Source organism: Delphinapterus leucas, chromosome 14 (genome assembly GCF_059928025.1).
Source record: "Delphinapterus leucas isolate spDelLeu-1000000601 "Yukka" chromosome 14, BTC_Dleu_Yukka2, whole genome shotgun sequence".
Taxonomy (NCBI): Eukaryota; Metazoa; Chordata; class Mammalia; order Artiodactyla; family Monodontidae; genus Delphinapterus; species Delphinapterus leucas.
This window is the reverse complement of record NC_143142.1, coordinates 27,972,563-27,989,482: the sequence shown is the minus strand read 5'-3', so window position 1 is coordinate 27,989,482 and position 16,920 is coordinate 27,972,563. Positions and strand designations below refer to the sequence as shown.

Below are 16,920 nucleotides of genomic sequence, written 5' to 3'. Positions count from 1 at the left end.
GGATAAACTTTGATACATCCAGTCAATGGAACATTAATCAGGGTGAAAAAGAAATGAGCTATCAAGCCATGAAAAGACATGGAAGAACTTTAAACGCATATTACTCAGTGAAAGTCACCAACCTGAAAAGGTTACATACTGTATGATTCCAACTATATAGGACATTCTGGAAAAGGCAAAACTATGGAGACAGTGAAAAGATCAGTGTTTGCCCAAGACTGAGGGATGGGGGTAGGGGAGGATGACTCGGTGGAGCACAGAGGATTTTTACAGCAGTGAACCCATTCTGTACAACCCTACCACGGTGAATACATGTCCCTATGCATTTGTCAAAACGCACGGAATGTACAACACTGAGAGCAAACCCCAAGGTAAACTATGGACTTTGGGTGACAGTAATATGCTATGTAACAAATGTACGACTGCGCTGCTAATACTGAGAGTCGGGAGAGTAGTTGCCTATATGAGGCCTCTGTATTTTCTGATCAGCTTTTGCAATGAACTTAAAATTTCTCTAAAAAAATGAAGTCTCTTAAAAAAATCCCTCCTATTCAACCTCTCACCCGGATAATCTCTGGCAACAACCGCTGTGTTTACTGTCTCTAAACTTCACTTATACAAAGTTTTTTAAGGTTTGGAGCTTTAATAAATCTATCAAACCTTCACAGATAGTGAGTACTTTCTCTGGAAATGAGTGTCTTTGACCTCAAAGCACTTACAGTAGTTCTTAGTTATCATACCTGCAGCTCACGGGTTTGGGAGTTTGCCTCTGAAAGTACCAATAAAATCTTACTATTTTTAGTGGGGGGCGCGGGGGGGAAGGCAAGTGAAGGAACTAACAGCAAGCAAGGCTAAGCCATTTCCGCACCTCCCGGGATTGGTGTGGGGGGCGGGAAACGGCCGGGCCCACCCGCTACGTCTGGGAGCCTGCGCTCCGGCCGCCCGGCACAGCCCCGGACACACGCCCCGTCCGCACTGCCCACTCTCCGCGCCCACTCCCGCCCGGCCCGGCCCGGCCCGTCTCCCGGGGACACACGCCCAAACACGTACGAGACTGACTCAGGGCCGAGGCCCACAGACGACAGTCTTAACCTTCGCATTCTCCCCAATTTCCACACTTGGTCACAGAGTCCTCTAACTCTCCTCAGGGTACAGGCAGCGCCGCATCCAAAAGACTGACCGGCGCCCCATGAAATCCAGTAGCCACGGCCGCGCGGGGTATGACGGGGCGGGGGCGGGGTCTCGCAGGGTATGATGGGCCGGGGGGCGGGGCGCGGCGCAGCCGGGGCGCGCGAGCGGCCCGCGGGCAGTACAGCCGTGCGCGCCCCGGAGCCAGGTCCGGGTGGGCTGCGGTCCGCGCGCCGTCCTGTTGGAGGAGGGAGGGGCTGGCGCAGCCATGTTCGTGGCGCGCAGCATCGCGGCGGACCACAAAGATCTCATCCACGATGTGTCTTTCGACTTCCACGGACGGCGGATGGCCACCTGCTCCAGTGACCAGAGCGTCAAGGTGCGCGCGGGGCCGAGCCCGGAAGGAGGCGGGAGCGTGCGCGGCCCGCTGTCCGAGCGGAGGGGCGCGTGGAGAGTGGACTCTTACCGACTTGAGGCGCGCTGCGGACACGAGGTCCGGAGCCCAGGCCGACTAGCGGGCGCCCTCCTCCTAGCTATTGTGGAGTCAACGCCGCCTGGGCCGCCTCCGCGCGGCTGCGGGGGCGTCCGTGCGTCACGGGGGCGTGCGTGCGTCATGGCGGCGTGCGCGCTCCTGCCGCGCGGGAGGCGGGACGCGCGGGGCCGGTCGACTCTGTTCCCGGCTGGGCCCCAGGCGCCATGGCACTGCTCCTCGTTGGTCAGGCTGGGACCCGGGTCGCGGGGGCGCCGGCACAGTGGGTGGGGTGAGCCGGCCCCCGCGCACCTCGGCCCCTCCATCCGGAGCGGGGCCCCGGGACCCCTCCCCGCCGTCCGCCCGCTCCTCATAGAAGTGCCGGGGCGGGGGGAGCCGCGCGGCCGGTCTGCACCGTACGCGACGTTCTCGCGGGCGGGTCGGAATCCACTTCCCGGGCTGCAAGTGTTGCGAGGCCCAGGTTTTCTCACCCGCCCCTCCGCCCGCCCCGCCGTGGGAGTGTCGCAATAATTAGCGTCCGTTAACCGAGTGGGTTTCCTTATCCGAGTAGAACTCAGCCTCCAAGTCACTAGGACCTAGTGGGTCGTCCAGTACGGAGCTTTTGTCTGTCGTGGTGTTGCAGTGAAAATCTTCGTTAACCCAGCTTTTTATGTTTTCTGGATGATTTCCTTAGGCTTATTACAGTAGAGAAATTAGTGAATATTTTAAAAGTTTTTGAGAGTAATTGGCAAATTAGCTTTTTGCAGGTTTGTACTATGTTACAATACTGCTGGTGAAGAGTATCAGTGTGATAGTTGTCCGTGTTGGGCATTATCATTGCAGTTTTTTTTCTTTAATTATTTTTTATTGTGGTAAGGTACACGTAACAGAATTTACTACCTTAACCATTTTTAAGCGTACAGCTCAGTGGTATTAAGTATGTTCATATCTTTGCCTCCATCTCCAGAACCTTCTCATTTCGCACTGTCCCCGTTAAACATAACTAGCCGGTCCCTCCGGCCCCCGCCCCTGGCAGCCACCCTTGTACTTTCTGTCTCTGAATGTGGCTATTCTAGCGGCCTCATTTAAGTGGGATCTTACAGGATTTGTCTTTTTTGTGACTGGCTGATTTCACTTAGGATAATGTTTTGAAGTTCATACATGTAGCATATGTCATAATTTCCTTTGTGAAAAAGGGAATGTTTAAACTTAAAAACTTTTTTAAAAGGCTAAAAATATATATTGCATATACCGCATTTTACTTATCACTCATCTGTCAGTGAAGTTGGGTTTCTTCTACATTTTAGTTGTGAATAATGCTGGTATAAATGTCGGTGAACAAATATCTCCTTGAGGCCCTGCTTTCAACTCTTTGGGGTGCAGACCCAGAAGTGGAATTGCTGGATCACATGGCAATTCTATTTTTATTCGAAGTTTTTTGAGGAGCCACCATACTGTTTATCATTACACTTTTTTAACACAGGTTAAAATGTTTTATTGTAATCTGTATTTTTTGTTGGTAGTAATGTTGAATGTTTTGTTTTTGTTTGTTATATATACAGTTGATCCTCATTATTTGCAAATTTTGTATTTGTGAATTTGCTTATTCTTTAAAATTTATTTGTAACCCCAAAATCAATGCTTATGGTTGTTTGTTGACATGAGCTGGGTGGCAAAAAAATTATAGAGTTGTCGGATGTGCATTCCCAGCTGAGGTTGGACAGGTGACACTCTGCCTTATGATTCAGGCTTTCATAATGTAAACAAGCATCCTTCTCATTGTCTATTTAGTGTCACATTTTTCACATTTTTGTTCTTTTTTTGGTGATTTCTATTGTCTGAAGTGGTCCCCAAGTGTAGTGCTGCATAGAGTTCCCACAAGCAAGAAGGCTGTGATGTGCCCTATGGAGAAAGTGTGTGTTAGGGAAGCTTCATTCAGATGTGAGTTATGCTACTGTTGGCAGCGAGTTCAGTGTTATTGAATCAATAATATATACCAAATACGGTGTTTTTAAACATACACACATAAAACAAGGTTATGTATCGATTGGTTGACAAATATATTGTGACCAGATGCTCCTGTGAATCTCACCTATCAGTATTTTCCTCAGGAGGAGTGGTTTGGTATTCGCCAATTTACTGCTTACAGTGACATTCTAGGACATAACTAGGACATAATGGCTATAAGTAACCAGACTTGACTGTAACTGATATTGTCTCCATTAACAAGTAGAGCAAATGTTCCTTGACCCCAGTGCTCAGCACAGTGCCTGACGTATCCAAGTTTCTCAATAAATACTTTGTTGAATGAGTGAATGTTTACTTACTGATTGTATTCTTTTGCGAATTTATGTTCCCCTCCTTTGCCCTCATAGTGACTAATGTTTATGTTTTTCATATTAATTTGTAGGAATTCTTGGTATAAAATATCTTTTTTCTTACAGGTCTGGGATAAAAGTGAAAGTGGGGATTGGCATTGCACTGCTAGCTGGAAGGTTAGTATTTATTTTTACAGTGATTTGAAAGAATTGAAACATTTACTATTTAGTAGCATTATTGACTTGCTGTTCAGCTTTGAGAGAATTGTAAAATTTATATCTTTTACTTACATTTTTTTCACTATTAAAGTAACAAATACACTTCAGAATATTTAAGAATAAGAAATTTGAAATTCTGTATCATTCTAACCTAATTATTTTTTGCATCTCAGTATTTCTTACCTTTTTCCTTTATATATTTTTTAATAGTTGTGATGTTTTGTACAGTTTTATTTCTTGTAGTTTAGAAATAATAGCTTTACCCAGGTACATTTTTATGTATCTTGAGAATCATCAATTTTAAATGTACAGTTCAACGAGTGTTAGTAAATTTACACGGTTATGCAACCATAACCATAATCTAGTTTTAGAACACTTCCATCAACCCTGAAGTTTCCCTTGTGCCTTTTGGGGTCAATCCTCGTTCCCTCTTAAGCCCCAAGTAACCACTGAACTATTTGTATAGTTTTACTTTTTCTAGACATTTCATATAAATGGAATTCTACAGTATGTAGTTCTTTGTTTCTGCCTACTTTCCTTAGCATGTTTTTGAGGTTCATTGATGTTGTGGCATGTGTCAGTGGTTCGATCCTTTGTAATGCTGAGTAGTATTCCCTTGTATAGATGAAGCCACATTTTATTTATTCATTCACTATTTGATGGACAATTTGATTGTTTTTAGTTTTTGGCACTTATGAATAATGCTGTTATGAACATGCCATACAAGTCTTTGTGTGGACAAACATTTTCGATTCTCTTAGATATGTAGGAATAGAATTGCTGGGCTGTGTATGTTTTAACTTTCTTGAAAACTGCCAGACTCTTTTCCAGAGTGCCTGCACCATTTTGTATTCCACCAGCAATGTATGAGGGTTCCAGTCTGTCTTTTTGATTATATCTTAGTGGGTGTGAAGTGGTGTCTCACTGGGTTTCAATTTGTATGCCCTTAATGATTAATTATGTTGATAGTGTTTTCATGTGCGTATTTGCCATTCATTTATCTTCTTTGGTGAAGTGTCTATTCAAATCTTTTGTCCTCTCCCCTTTTTTTAAATTGAGGTGAGAGTCACACAACGTAAAATTAGCCATTTCAAGTAAACAAATAAATGTGAATGCATTTATTACGTTCACAATGTTGTACAATTACTACCTCTGTCTAGTTCCAAAACTTATTTTTATCACTCCAAAAGGAGACTCGTATTTCTTGCTTTTTAGTGTAACAGCATGTTTCATAAGTACTTTAGTTTGTTTTTAAACATAACTATAGCAACAAAACAAATATAACAACAAATATACCCTATTTTGTTTAGCTGATGGATATTTAAGTTGTTTCCTTTTTATTGTGATGAACACCTTTGTGCAATCCTTATTCTTTAGTTAGATTGTGCTTTACTGGGAATCTAACATTTAGCAGAATCTCAGTGCCGTAGTGCATCTTTTACTTAATAGCCTGTAAAAATAAGAAAGGTGAAATGAAAAAGACTGGACAGAACAAAGGATAAAAAATAAGGGTGCAGGGGCTTCCCTGGTGGTTGGGAGTCCGCCTGCCGACGCAAGGGATGCGGGTTCGTGACCCGGTCCGGGAGGGTCCCACGTGCCGCAGAGCGGCTGGGCCCATGAGCTGTGGCCGCTGGGCCTGTGCATCTGGAGCCTGTGCTCCGCAGCGGGAGAGGCCACAATGGTGAGAGGCCTGCGTACCGCAGAAAAAAAAAAAAAAAAAAAAAGGGTGCAGGGACTTCCCTGGTGGTCCAGTGGTTAAGACTGCGTGCTTCCACTGCAGGGGGCATGGGTTAATCCCTGGTCCGGGGAACAAAGATCCTGCATGCCGCATGGCACGGCCAAAAAAAAAAAGGGGGGCGGTGCAAAGTTTACCATTGGATGATGACACTGTTACCATGTAGAAATTATTGGATTATGAAAGTGTTCTGAGATTATTGAGTATAAAAGTGTTAGATTGAAAGAGATTTTGTAAACATCATTGGTGGACTGGTGCTTGTTGTCATACATTATTTTTACTGGAAAGCACAAATGAATTCTGTTGATGTGAAATGCTTTAAGACTTTTCTGCCTTTTTTTTTTGTCAACAAAAAGTTGGATAATATTAATTTGAACTAATTTGACATTTTTCATCTATAAAGATAATGCTATTGAACTTTAAATTATTTCCTCAGAATACAAGAATTTGGACTTCTCTATATTTGTTCTCATTGCCTCTTTTCCTAGAATAGTCCATTGTCTAGCCAGACATCAGAATCATTTAAGCATTTTGTTGCCATGGTTTCTTATACTGTCAGGCTTTTGAAGCATATAATTTTTAAATTTTATTTATTTATTTTTTTTGCGGTATGTGGGCCTCTCACTGTTGTGGCCTCTCCCGTTGCGGAGCACAGGCTCTGGACGCACAGGCTCAGCGGCTATGGCTTACGGGCCCAGCCACTCCGCAGCACGTGGGATCTTCCTGGACCGGGGCACAAACCCGTGTCCCCTGCATCGGCAGGTGGACTTTCAACCACTGCACCACCAGGGAAGCCCTGAAGCATATAATTTTTTTTTTTTTTTTGAAGCATATAATTTTGATTACTCTTATTTATCAGGTGGATGTTTCCTATAGAAGAAATTTGCAAGTAAAAAAAAAAAAACAGTGGACTGATAGAATCTCTGTTTAAAAGCTTTGTTAGGCTAAACTCTGAACCAAGTCTCCAACTATCATTAGCACGGAAAGCGGTCAACTTTATCCAGCTGGATTTTTCTTTATTAGTAAAATGTTAGAAGAATTTGACTCTAGAGGGGCTGCAATCTTAAGTACAGAGTATCTTCTAAACGTTAAAAGTGCTAGAATTGAACTTTTTTTTGGCTGCGCTGCACAGCATGCGGGCTCTTAGTTCCCCAGCCAGGGATCAAACCCATGCCCCCTGAAGTGGAAGAGTGGAGTCCTAACCACTGGACCACCAGGGAATTCCCTAGAATTTAACTTTTTAAATGTTAAATTGAATAGCTTTCTCCTTTTGTTGAAGTAAAAATACCTGTATTCTGTTTCTTCAAGTGACTAAACTCAGCTTTTTTCATTTTTTGCTTTTTTAATTCCTCAGACACATAGTGGATCTGTGTGGCGTGTGACATGGGCCCATCCTGAATTTGGACAGGTTTTGGCTTCCTGTTCTTTTGACCGAACAGCTGCTGTCTGGGAAGAAATAGTAGGAGAATCAAATGATAAACTGCGTGGACAGAGCCATTGGGTGAGACATTTGTAAGCGGTGGGTTGGTGGGTGGGGAACATGAGCACCCGAGGAGCAGTGGTCTTTCCAAGAACATTTCGGGGTGGTAAGATTTTCAGTCCCACCCGCCCTGACCTCCAGGGAGGAGAGAGGCCCTGGGGATTGATGTAGTCACCAATAGCCAATGAGGTAGTCATTCACGCCTGTGTAATGATGTCTCCATAAAACCCCTATAGCAGCTGTCCTCAACCTTTTTGGCACCAGGGACCCGTTTCGTGGAAGACGGTTTTTCCACGGGGAGGGCAAAGGGGGATGGTTTCGGGATGATTCAAGCACGTTACATTTGTTGTGCACTTTATTTCTATTACTATTACATTGTAATAATAAAATAATGAAATAATTATACAACTCAGCATAATGCTGACAGGAGGCGGAGCTCAGGTGGTAATGTGAGCAACGGAGAGTGGTTGTAAATACAGACGAAACTTCCCTTGCTTGCCTGCTGCTCACCTCCTGCTGTGCGCCCCGGTTCCTAACAGGCCACAGACCGGGACTGGTCCATGGCCCAGGGGTTGGGGACCCCTTCCCTAGAGGACAGGGTTCGGAGGCTTCTGGGCTGGTGAACACCTGGAGATTTGGGGAGAGTGGTGCCTGGAGGGGGCGTGGAAGCTCCACACCTGTCCCCAGCCTTGGGTACCTGTCCCCAGCCTGTGCGTCTCTTCCATGTGACTGTCCCTGAGTTACACCAGTCAGTCAGAAGCACAGATAACAACCTGGGTTTTCGACTGGCATCTGAAGAAGGGTGGTCTTGTGGGACTGAACTCTGAGCTCGTGGAATCTGACGCTATCTCCGGGTAGTCAGTGTCAAAATTGAGTTGAATTCTCCTTGGACACCCTGCTGGTGTCAGAATTATGTGGGGAACAGCCTCTACCTCCCAACCCCCACCGGAATTGGAATTGTTACCAGAAACTTTTACTTCTTTAGGGAAATGTCTCTTCAAGTCCTTTGCCCATTTTTTTGTTGTTGAGTTGTAGGTAGTGGTTCTTTAAGTATTCTGGATATTAATTCCTTAAGAGATATATGATTTCCAAATATTTCCTCCCATTCTGTGATTTGCCTTTTCACTCTCTTGCTAGTGTCCGTAGGTGCACAAAATTTTCATGAAGTCCAGTTTTTTTCTTTTGTTTCCTTGTGTTTTTGGTATCATAAATCATAGACAAATTCATTGTAATGGAGACTTTTCCCCAAAGTTTTCTTTTAAGAGTGTTGTGGTTTTAGTTCTCATGTTTAGGTCTTTGATTCATATTGAGTTAATGTTTGTACACGGTATAAGGTAAGTATCTAACTTCATTCTTTTACATGTCAATATCCAGTTTTCTAACACCTTTTATTGAAAAGATTGCCTTTTCCCCATTGAATGATTTTGACATCCTTGTTGAAAATCAAGTGACCATATATGGAGAGTTTATTTCTGGACTCTATTCCATTGGTGTCTGTCTATTCTTAGGCCATAACAAATTGTTTTAATTACTGTAGGTTTGTAGCTTGCATACTATTCATATTGTTTGACATTTTTTTTTTTAAATGATGGGAGGGGTTGGCCTCATTGCCTTTGCACCGGGGCCTTCCTCAGGCAAACAGTTGCTTAAGGGCAGGGGAGCAGAGACATTTCTTGAATAGAAAGGATTTTTCTAGCAGTCAGTCTGAGATGGATCAGTTAGCATCCTATAGGTTGGGTTTAGGAGTGGTGGCATAGAAAGGATTTTTCTTCGAACTTAATTATTTGTCTTTAGTTAAATCCACTGTCATTAATACATTTAATATTTCAGCATTTGTGTTATTAATTATTCAGTGGTGTTTTTAGACAAAAGTTTGCAAAGATGCTCTGCTATCTTTGAAGTTTGATATTCTTTTGATATTCAGACACCTTAAGATATATTTTAGTAACCATAGACAGTAAACTCTTGATTTCTAAATTTTATTGACATTTTCAGTCAAAAATCATCTCATCTAGGTGCCAGACAGTAACTGGTACATGCTATGCTGGGATTCTCTAATTACCAGAATGCCAGCTTCGTACCATTCGCTTGGTCTCTACTACATGCCTTCTTTTAAAAGTGGATGGTAGCGGTCTGAGTAGGACTAACACTTATATTTGATGGAAAAAGTTTCACACCCTCCATTCTGCTGTTAAAGAATCTTAATTCTTTTACTTTGCGGCCTGCTTTGTATGACAAAACTGCTCATATGAAAATTCTAACATTTTCTGGTTTATTGACCTATCTGCTTAAGAAGAGAGTACTTAACCTAATTTAATAAAGTTAGACTTCGTAAGGCCTTCTTTCTTCTGCCATAGAGGGAGTAGTTGATTATAGGTCACTGGTTTGTTACTGATTGCTAGCTGTGGCTGTGGTATTTTGTTAAGTGCTTTGGAGGAAATTGAGGCCCACACAGGTTTTGAATATCTTATTCAAGGTTATATACCTAGTAAGTGGCAGAGGAGTTCTGTGTGATTTCAGAGCCTGTGTTCTTTCCACTCTGCCATCCTTTTTTTTTTGTATTTAATTAATTTATTTATTTTAATATGTAATTTAATTTTTTAAAATTTTTGGCTGTGTTGGGTCTTTGTTGCTGCGCGAGGGCTTTCTCTAGTTGTGGCGAGCAGGGCTACTCTTCCTTGTGGTGTGCAGGCTTAGTTGCTCCGCGGCATGTGGGATCTTCCCAGACTAGGGATCGAACCTGTATCCCCTGCATTGGCAGGTGTGTTCTTATCCACTGCGCCACCAGGGAAGTCCCTGTATTTAATTTAAATTGTTAATTTTTTTTCAGGTCAAGAGGACAACGCTAGTGGACAGCAGAACATCCGTTACCGACGTGAAATTTGCTCCTAAGCATATGGGTCTTATGTTAGCAACCTGCTCAGCAGATGGTATAGTCAGAATCTACGAGGCACCAGACGTCATGAATCTCAGCCAGTGGTCTCTGCAACATGAGATCTCATGCAAGCTAAGCTGTAGTTGTATTTCTTGGAACCCTTCAAGGTATGCTTACACAGCAATCCTCTGGTGATATAAGCCTAGTAATTATTACACTTAGCATCAGATGGTGTATTTTTTTGAAAATGCTTTTCTTAAGTAGTCTTGTTCATTATTTTTAAAAATGTATATTATGTAGAATAAAAATTCTCCTTTCTCCACCCTGTCATGTGTCTTATACCCCTATTTCTACCCCACAGAAGAAGCCAACCACTGTAAATATTCTGGTGCGCCTTCTGGACTTTTTCCATGTATATAAAATAAATATTTAATAACAAATATTTAATTTGTGTGTTTATAAACACACAAATATATGCAAATACAGGTATATGCTATCATGTACAAGTGGACACAAAACACACAGACATGTTTAGACATAACATTTTCCTTTCATGCAATTTGCCTTTTTCACTTACAGATACATCATGGGCATTTTCCCATGTGTTAGTATAACTAGTTCTTCCTTACTCCTTTAACTGCTGTATAGAGTGTGATTCTAAGACTGTATCATAGTTGATTTTTATTAAACTTTTTAAAATTAAAAGAGTAATGAGTCACCTGATAAAAAAATTCAAATAATCTAGAAGAGTACAAAATGAGAGGTAAAAGTTCCCTTACTCCCTAAAAACAAATGCTGTTAGTAGTTTTGTTTTTAGATTTTAATTCTGGTAGTCACTATTTTATTTTTAAATGATTTATTTATACCTTTGGTTCTTGCTGTGTTGTCTTTGGACAGTATTTATACTCATTCTGTGAAAGATGACTTCAGCACATTTACAAAGCTTTCCACTTGTGAAGGTATGACAAGGTATTTTATTTGTGGAAGTGTTAATAGTTGTTTAGTTGTATTGGTAATTATCTTAATTTCAAATATTTATTTCTCTAGTGATTTATCAATTTTTAGACTATATATTGACTCACCTCCTCTCTTTTAAAAAAGGGGAAATCAGCTTTTTTTTGCTTCTACCACACATTCACCCTCCCATTTCCTAATATTTTTTATATTGCTTATACAGTGACAAGATTTACAATGTTTGTATTTATGTTTTGTAAACATTTAATAATATTAAGTTATATGTGTTAAGTACACATATAAGTACTTTATCTTTTGACTACAAGTTGATTCTAAATATTAAGTAGCAACCAAATTTATGACTAGATTATGTAAATATTCATTACAGACATAAATGTAATCTGTTTCATGAAAACTTTCGTTCACACAGAATAATATGGCATTAACTCCTGATGGGTGCTCTTTTCTCTTTACTGATTCCTTTACTTTTGGGTTATACTTGGCTGTCACAATTTTCATATCACGAGTTGCCTTTGGATTTTTTGTTTTCATTTTGGTCGCATACCTCTTAAAGTAACTTTTTTTCCTATATGGGATGGATGGCAAACTTTCTGAATTCTGGCATACCCAGAAATGTCTTAATTTTTCTCCATGCTTAATTATAGTTTGACTAGTTTTAGAACTTCGGCCAAGTTCCAAATGTAAGAATTTCAAATTACTATTCTTGAATCTTTTAAACTTTAGGTGGTGAGATGTCTGAGGTCAGTCTGATACTGGATCTTTTGTAGGAAGACTAGTCTTTCTGGAAGATTTTAGGATTTTGCCTTACTACTTTGAGTTGCAGGTATATTCTCTGAGTTTGTGGTTTGTCATTTTGACACTATCATGACTTTTGATAGTCTGCAGAAAGTTCTGAATTTTAATATAGCCACACTTAACAGTCTTTCTATATTTGTTATAGTGCTTTTTGTTTTTTTATTTGAAAAATTCCCCACCTTGATGTTGTCAAGTGTATTCTGAAAGGTTTTTGGTTTTGCCTTTCACACTTGGGTCATTAAAACTCCTGGAATTGCTTTGTATGGTTTAAGGTAGTAGAATTCTAAAATTTATGTACCAGGATGTTTCCAGGTGTTTTTTCTTTTAAAACATTTTTCTGTTAGGGAAGATTTCAAATATACTAAAAGTATATAATAGGCAGAGCCTCAAATATCCATCACCCAGCTACAGTAATTCAAATCTACTCTTGTTTAATCTGTATATGCCTCCCCACCTTCACAAACAAAACAGAACAAAAAAAACTGGATTATTTTTAAGTAAATCCAGACATACACTATTAGATGTTGGTCTTTTTGGATTCATCCTGCTTGATGCTTAGTGGTCCCTTTTAAGGTGAAGGTCCTTGTCTCAGATTGGGGATATTTTAGGATTCTTTGATAATTTATCCTTCTGTTTTCTCAATTCTGTGCTTCTGGAATTCATCTTTGATTATTCTTGGATTTACTCTCTATTCCTTTAAAATTGTTTGGAGATTTACTACTCTGTCTTCCAGATCTCCAACTTGTTCTTCAGGTGTACATTTTATACCATCCAGTGATGTTGGGGGTTGGGGGGAGTGGCAGTCATTTTTAATTGTTAAGAAGTCTTTCTTTTTCTCTGATAACTCCTTTTTTATGCCTGTCAGTTTTTGTTACATGGATACAACATTTCTCTGAGGATCCTAATTAAAATTTTAAAAAATTTTATGTTTTTTGATTTACAGTCAAGTCTCCTTTTTTGCAGTAGTTATGTTCTATCAAGTTGCTGCAACACTGAATTAGCTAATACTGAGCCACCCCTCCCAGGGGAAATACAGGATTAGGTGCTACCAGCCTCTGATCACATTTTTGTTAACTGATCAGTACTTAACCTTGTTTTATGTGTCTTTCTGTCTAAAGCCACCTTATTTAGCATATATTCATTAACATTGAACTCAGCCAACAACACTAACTCATACCTGAATGCAGCTTTTATCTAACACAGGTATTTTCTCCATAAGGAACATCATGACCTTCTTGCTAAACTTAGGAACACAAGGCAGCACGTCAGCACTGCGCTTGGGGGCCATTTTTTTTTTGCGGTACACGGGCCTCTCACCGCTGTGGCCTCTCCAGTTGCGGAGCACAGGCTCCAGACGCGCAGGCCCAGCGGCCACGGCCCGTGGGCCCAGCCGTTCCGTGGCACGTGGGATCCCCCCAGACCGGGGCATGAACCTGTGTCCCCTGCATCGGCAGGCGGACTCCCAACCACTGCGCCAGCAGGGAAGCTTGGGGGCCATTTTAAACAGTGAAATCATCAACACAAAGAACAAAAATGCAGAAAACATGATGGTAAATAGAGTGCAAAGCAGACACTGGTTTTCAGCATAAAGCTGAAACAGGAAGGCCCATGAATGCCCCAAGTATTGGATTTTTGGTTTTGCAAATAAATTTTAGCAAGTAGGTCAGTTTACAAATGTAGAATCTGCATATGATGTGGACTGTAGGCTGTTTTATATTTTCTCAAAGATCTATTTCCTCAAAGAACTGTTTGTATGCCTTGGTCTTTAACTGTCACACTCCTTCTTTTTCTCAAGTGCATGTTAGTCTTTGCTCATGTATTTGTGAACAGGAGACTGTGATGGCTGCTAGAGAGAACTGGTGTTGGTATTTTTCTCCTGTTAAATGCTCTGTTTTCTTAACAGCTCATTCTCTTACTTAGGGGGTTGGCTGAGTTTTGACTAAGTAGGTGGAGTGGTTTGGCAGGGTTTCCTTGTAGGGCGACCAAGAGGGAGCTGGCAGGTGGGCATTACCCCCAAATTGCCAAAGTTAGGTTTTGACTTGGGGGATAGAGCACTTTAATGTATTTTCTTCTTTCTTGTCCCTCTCCCTGCCGGCTTTGCAGTGCTACTTTATTTCAAGTTCATATCTCTCCTCATAAGTTCTAATCATCTCACTAGGATCCTTCTCAGATTTTATTTAGCCTAGCTGCCAGCCATGGGGGTCTTCTGATTGCAGATTATTAAATGAATCAATTCATGATTGCCCCATTACTCATTACTATTGGTTGATTGATTGATTTGTCATTTACTTATTGATTAGAGGTTGGAGCTGCTAGAATTTCCTCCTTAATGATAGTTGTTGAGCTCTTTTTCCCTTAGCATTTTAACTGTCTGATCTCCTTTTGCTTCCTGGAATCCTCCAGATTTCATGATTTCTGATGGCACATTCTGATTTCTGCACTGTTACAGTGTTATTTTTTCATCATTTCCATGGAGGCGTAGGAAGGAGATGCAGGTGATCAGTCTCCTGTATTCAGTCAGAGAGTTGGATGGTTTTGCTCACTGTTTAATTATGAGTCATATTTGGAAAATGGTTTAAATGTGATCATCTTATTTATGGATATATAAATGAGGTAATCCTCAATTCAGGTTGTTGTCTGGATGTTTCACAATTTATTTTTTAGAATATTTTAAAAATTTATATTTTCAGTAATTTTAGAATATATTACTGTAAATGTACTTGTCCTTGATCAAATAAATACATTTGTGGAACATTGAAAAAAGAAATTTTGTGAGATATAGAAATTACTATAATTTACATCCCTTTGAATAGCTAAGAATTATAATAAGTAACTTGTAATTTTATTTTATTACTATAGCACTTTGTAGTTTACCTGGTATTTTTCTTTTTTTTTTTTAATTAGAAAAAATGTTTCTTTATTTGTGGCCGCTTCAGGTCTTAGTTGCAGCACTTGGGCTTCTCTCTAATTGTGGCGTGCAGGCTCCAGAGCACGTGGGCTAGTTGCCCCAAGGCATGTGGGATCTTAGTTCCCCGACCAGGGATCGAACCTGTGTCCCCTGCATTGGAAGGTGGATTCTTAACCACTGGACTGCCAGGGAAGTCCCTACCTGGTTTTTTCCTTATATTAGGTGATGTCGTTATCAGATGCTTTAGTAATAAACACCTAAACCTTTTTTTTAAAATTATCGCATTTTGTTTTCAGCTTTATGAAATTGGCAGATCACAATATCAAGATCAAAGGTTAAACAATACCTCTATGTCATGTTCATAGAGGTATTACTTAATCTGGATGGGGGAGGCAAAGGAAATCAATATCTAGGACATTAGACATAGAAATGAAAAAAAAAGATTCAACCTACAGTCAACCTCAGTAGAGTTCACTCTCTTAATAGCTTAGCTTTTGCCTTTGTCAAAACGCAGTTGACCACGAATGAGTCTGGATACTAGAGAATGACAGGCATGCCTTCCTGAGGGTGGTCTTTTTCTACTTTTCCTTCTCCATCGGGGTGGGGTTCTTTTTGTACGAAGCACATAAAAATCTTTTTGCCATGAATTTGGTCACCGTAAAATTACTTTTCATTCTATAGTTAATGACCAGAACTTTTAGAAAGAAAAATTCTAACGCCTCTTAAGTGTCTTTAAAAAAAAAAAAAAAAATCTATTGACTGCTTGAAGCCTTTTGTTTTGGGAAAAGGACTACTTTCTAAGCCATAAGAAAATGTGGTTAAAAACAAGGTGAAAGCCCAGTGTCCTCAGTCCCCAGGCTGAGAACTCAGGGGTACCCCTCCTGGGTGTGTGGTGCCAGGCGTGGCAGGGGTCTAGTCCGCAGTGACACGCTGACTGGTGGGTTGCATGGCTGCTGAATGCATTTTTAATTCTCTGAACTAAATGTGCATTAACTTTATAATTATGTAAAATATCTTTTACTTTTCCTTTCTAGCTCTCGTGCTCATTCCCCCATGATCGCTGTAGGAAGTGATGACAGCAGCCCAAACGCAATGGCCAAGGTTCAGATTTTCGAATATAATGAAAACACCAGGTCAGTACTGCTTTGGTTAAGTTATTGTTCTGAATTGCATTTAATTTTTTAAAATGTTATTTCTTTATTCATTAACTCAGTTACGCATTATTTGTCACATATTTACTGATTTCCTATGATACGCTAAGTTCTCTGCTCTGGTAATATAAAATTGAGTGGTGTAGAGGAAAAGGTAATTGATCTCCCAGTATGTACCATCATGAAGGGAAAACAAACAAACAAACAAAAAGGTGAAAAATGGTGATGAATTTTATAAACTGGGAGAATCAGGATGTTCAGAGATTATGCCTAGGGGGAGGGGGCCAGGAAGATTCATTCAAAAGGAGACCCATAGGGCTTCCCTGGTGGCACAGTGGTTGAGAGTCCGCCTGCCGATGCAGGGGACATGGGTTTGTGCCCTGGTCCGGGAGGATCCCACATGCCGCGGAGCGGCTGAGCCCATGAGCCATGGCCGCTGAGCCTGCGCGTCTGGAGCCTGTGCTCTGCAACAGGAGAGGCCACAACAGTGAGAGGCCCGCGTATCGCAAAAAAAAAAAAAAAAAAAAAGGAGACCCATAGAATGAGTAGAAGTTAGCCAGACAAAGAGGGCAAAACATTCCAGATGGAGAAAACTGCATGTGTTGAGAGAGAGCCAATATATTTTCACTGTGTTTGGAACATAATAGGTAAAAGGGAGTGTGATGAGAAATCTGGAAGGCTTATACCTGCAAGACCTACTGTTCAACGTTTAATTTTTATCTTAAGGGTAATGTGAAGCCATTGAAAGACTTCTCCGTTGGAGAATAACAGGATCAGATGGTAGTTTAACACTCCCGAGGTGTGGAAATAGACTTTATTGTAGCTTCCTTTATCATCACTTAAAAAATTCAATTCTTGCTGTTGTCA

General features: G+C 41.0%; 1 protein-coding gene across 2 annotated transcripts in view; it reads left to right on the top strand.

Moving 5' to 3' along the window:
• Positions 1-1,267: 1,267 nt before the first annotated feature.
• The window catches only part of LOC111162924 (nucleoporin SEH1), a 118,965-nt gene continuing 103,312 nt past the window's right edge, over positions 1,268-16,920 (top strand). The window contains exons 1-5 of one of the 2 annotated variants that reach the window (XM_089894868.1): positions 1,268-1,507; positions 4,042-4,092; positions 7,224-7,370; positions 10,180-10,391; positions 15,937-16,035. In XM_089894868.1, coding sequence (XP_089750994.1) covers positions 1,397-1,507; positions 4,042-4,092; positions 7,224-7,370; positions 10,180-10,391; positions 15,937-16,035 — 620 coding nt within the window. In that variant the 5' untranslated portion in view covers positions 1,268-1,396. The remainder of the gene's footprint in view (positions 1,508-4,041; positions 4,093-7,223; positions 7,371-10,179; positions 10,392-15,936; positions 16,036-16,920) is intronic. The other variant, XM_089894869.1, reaches the window with a different exon arrangement.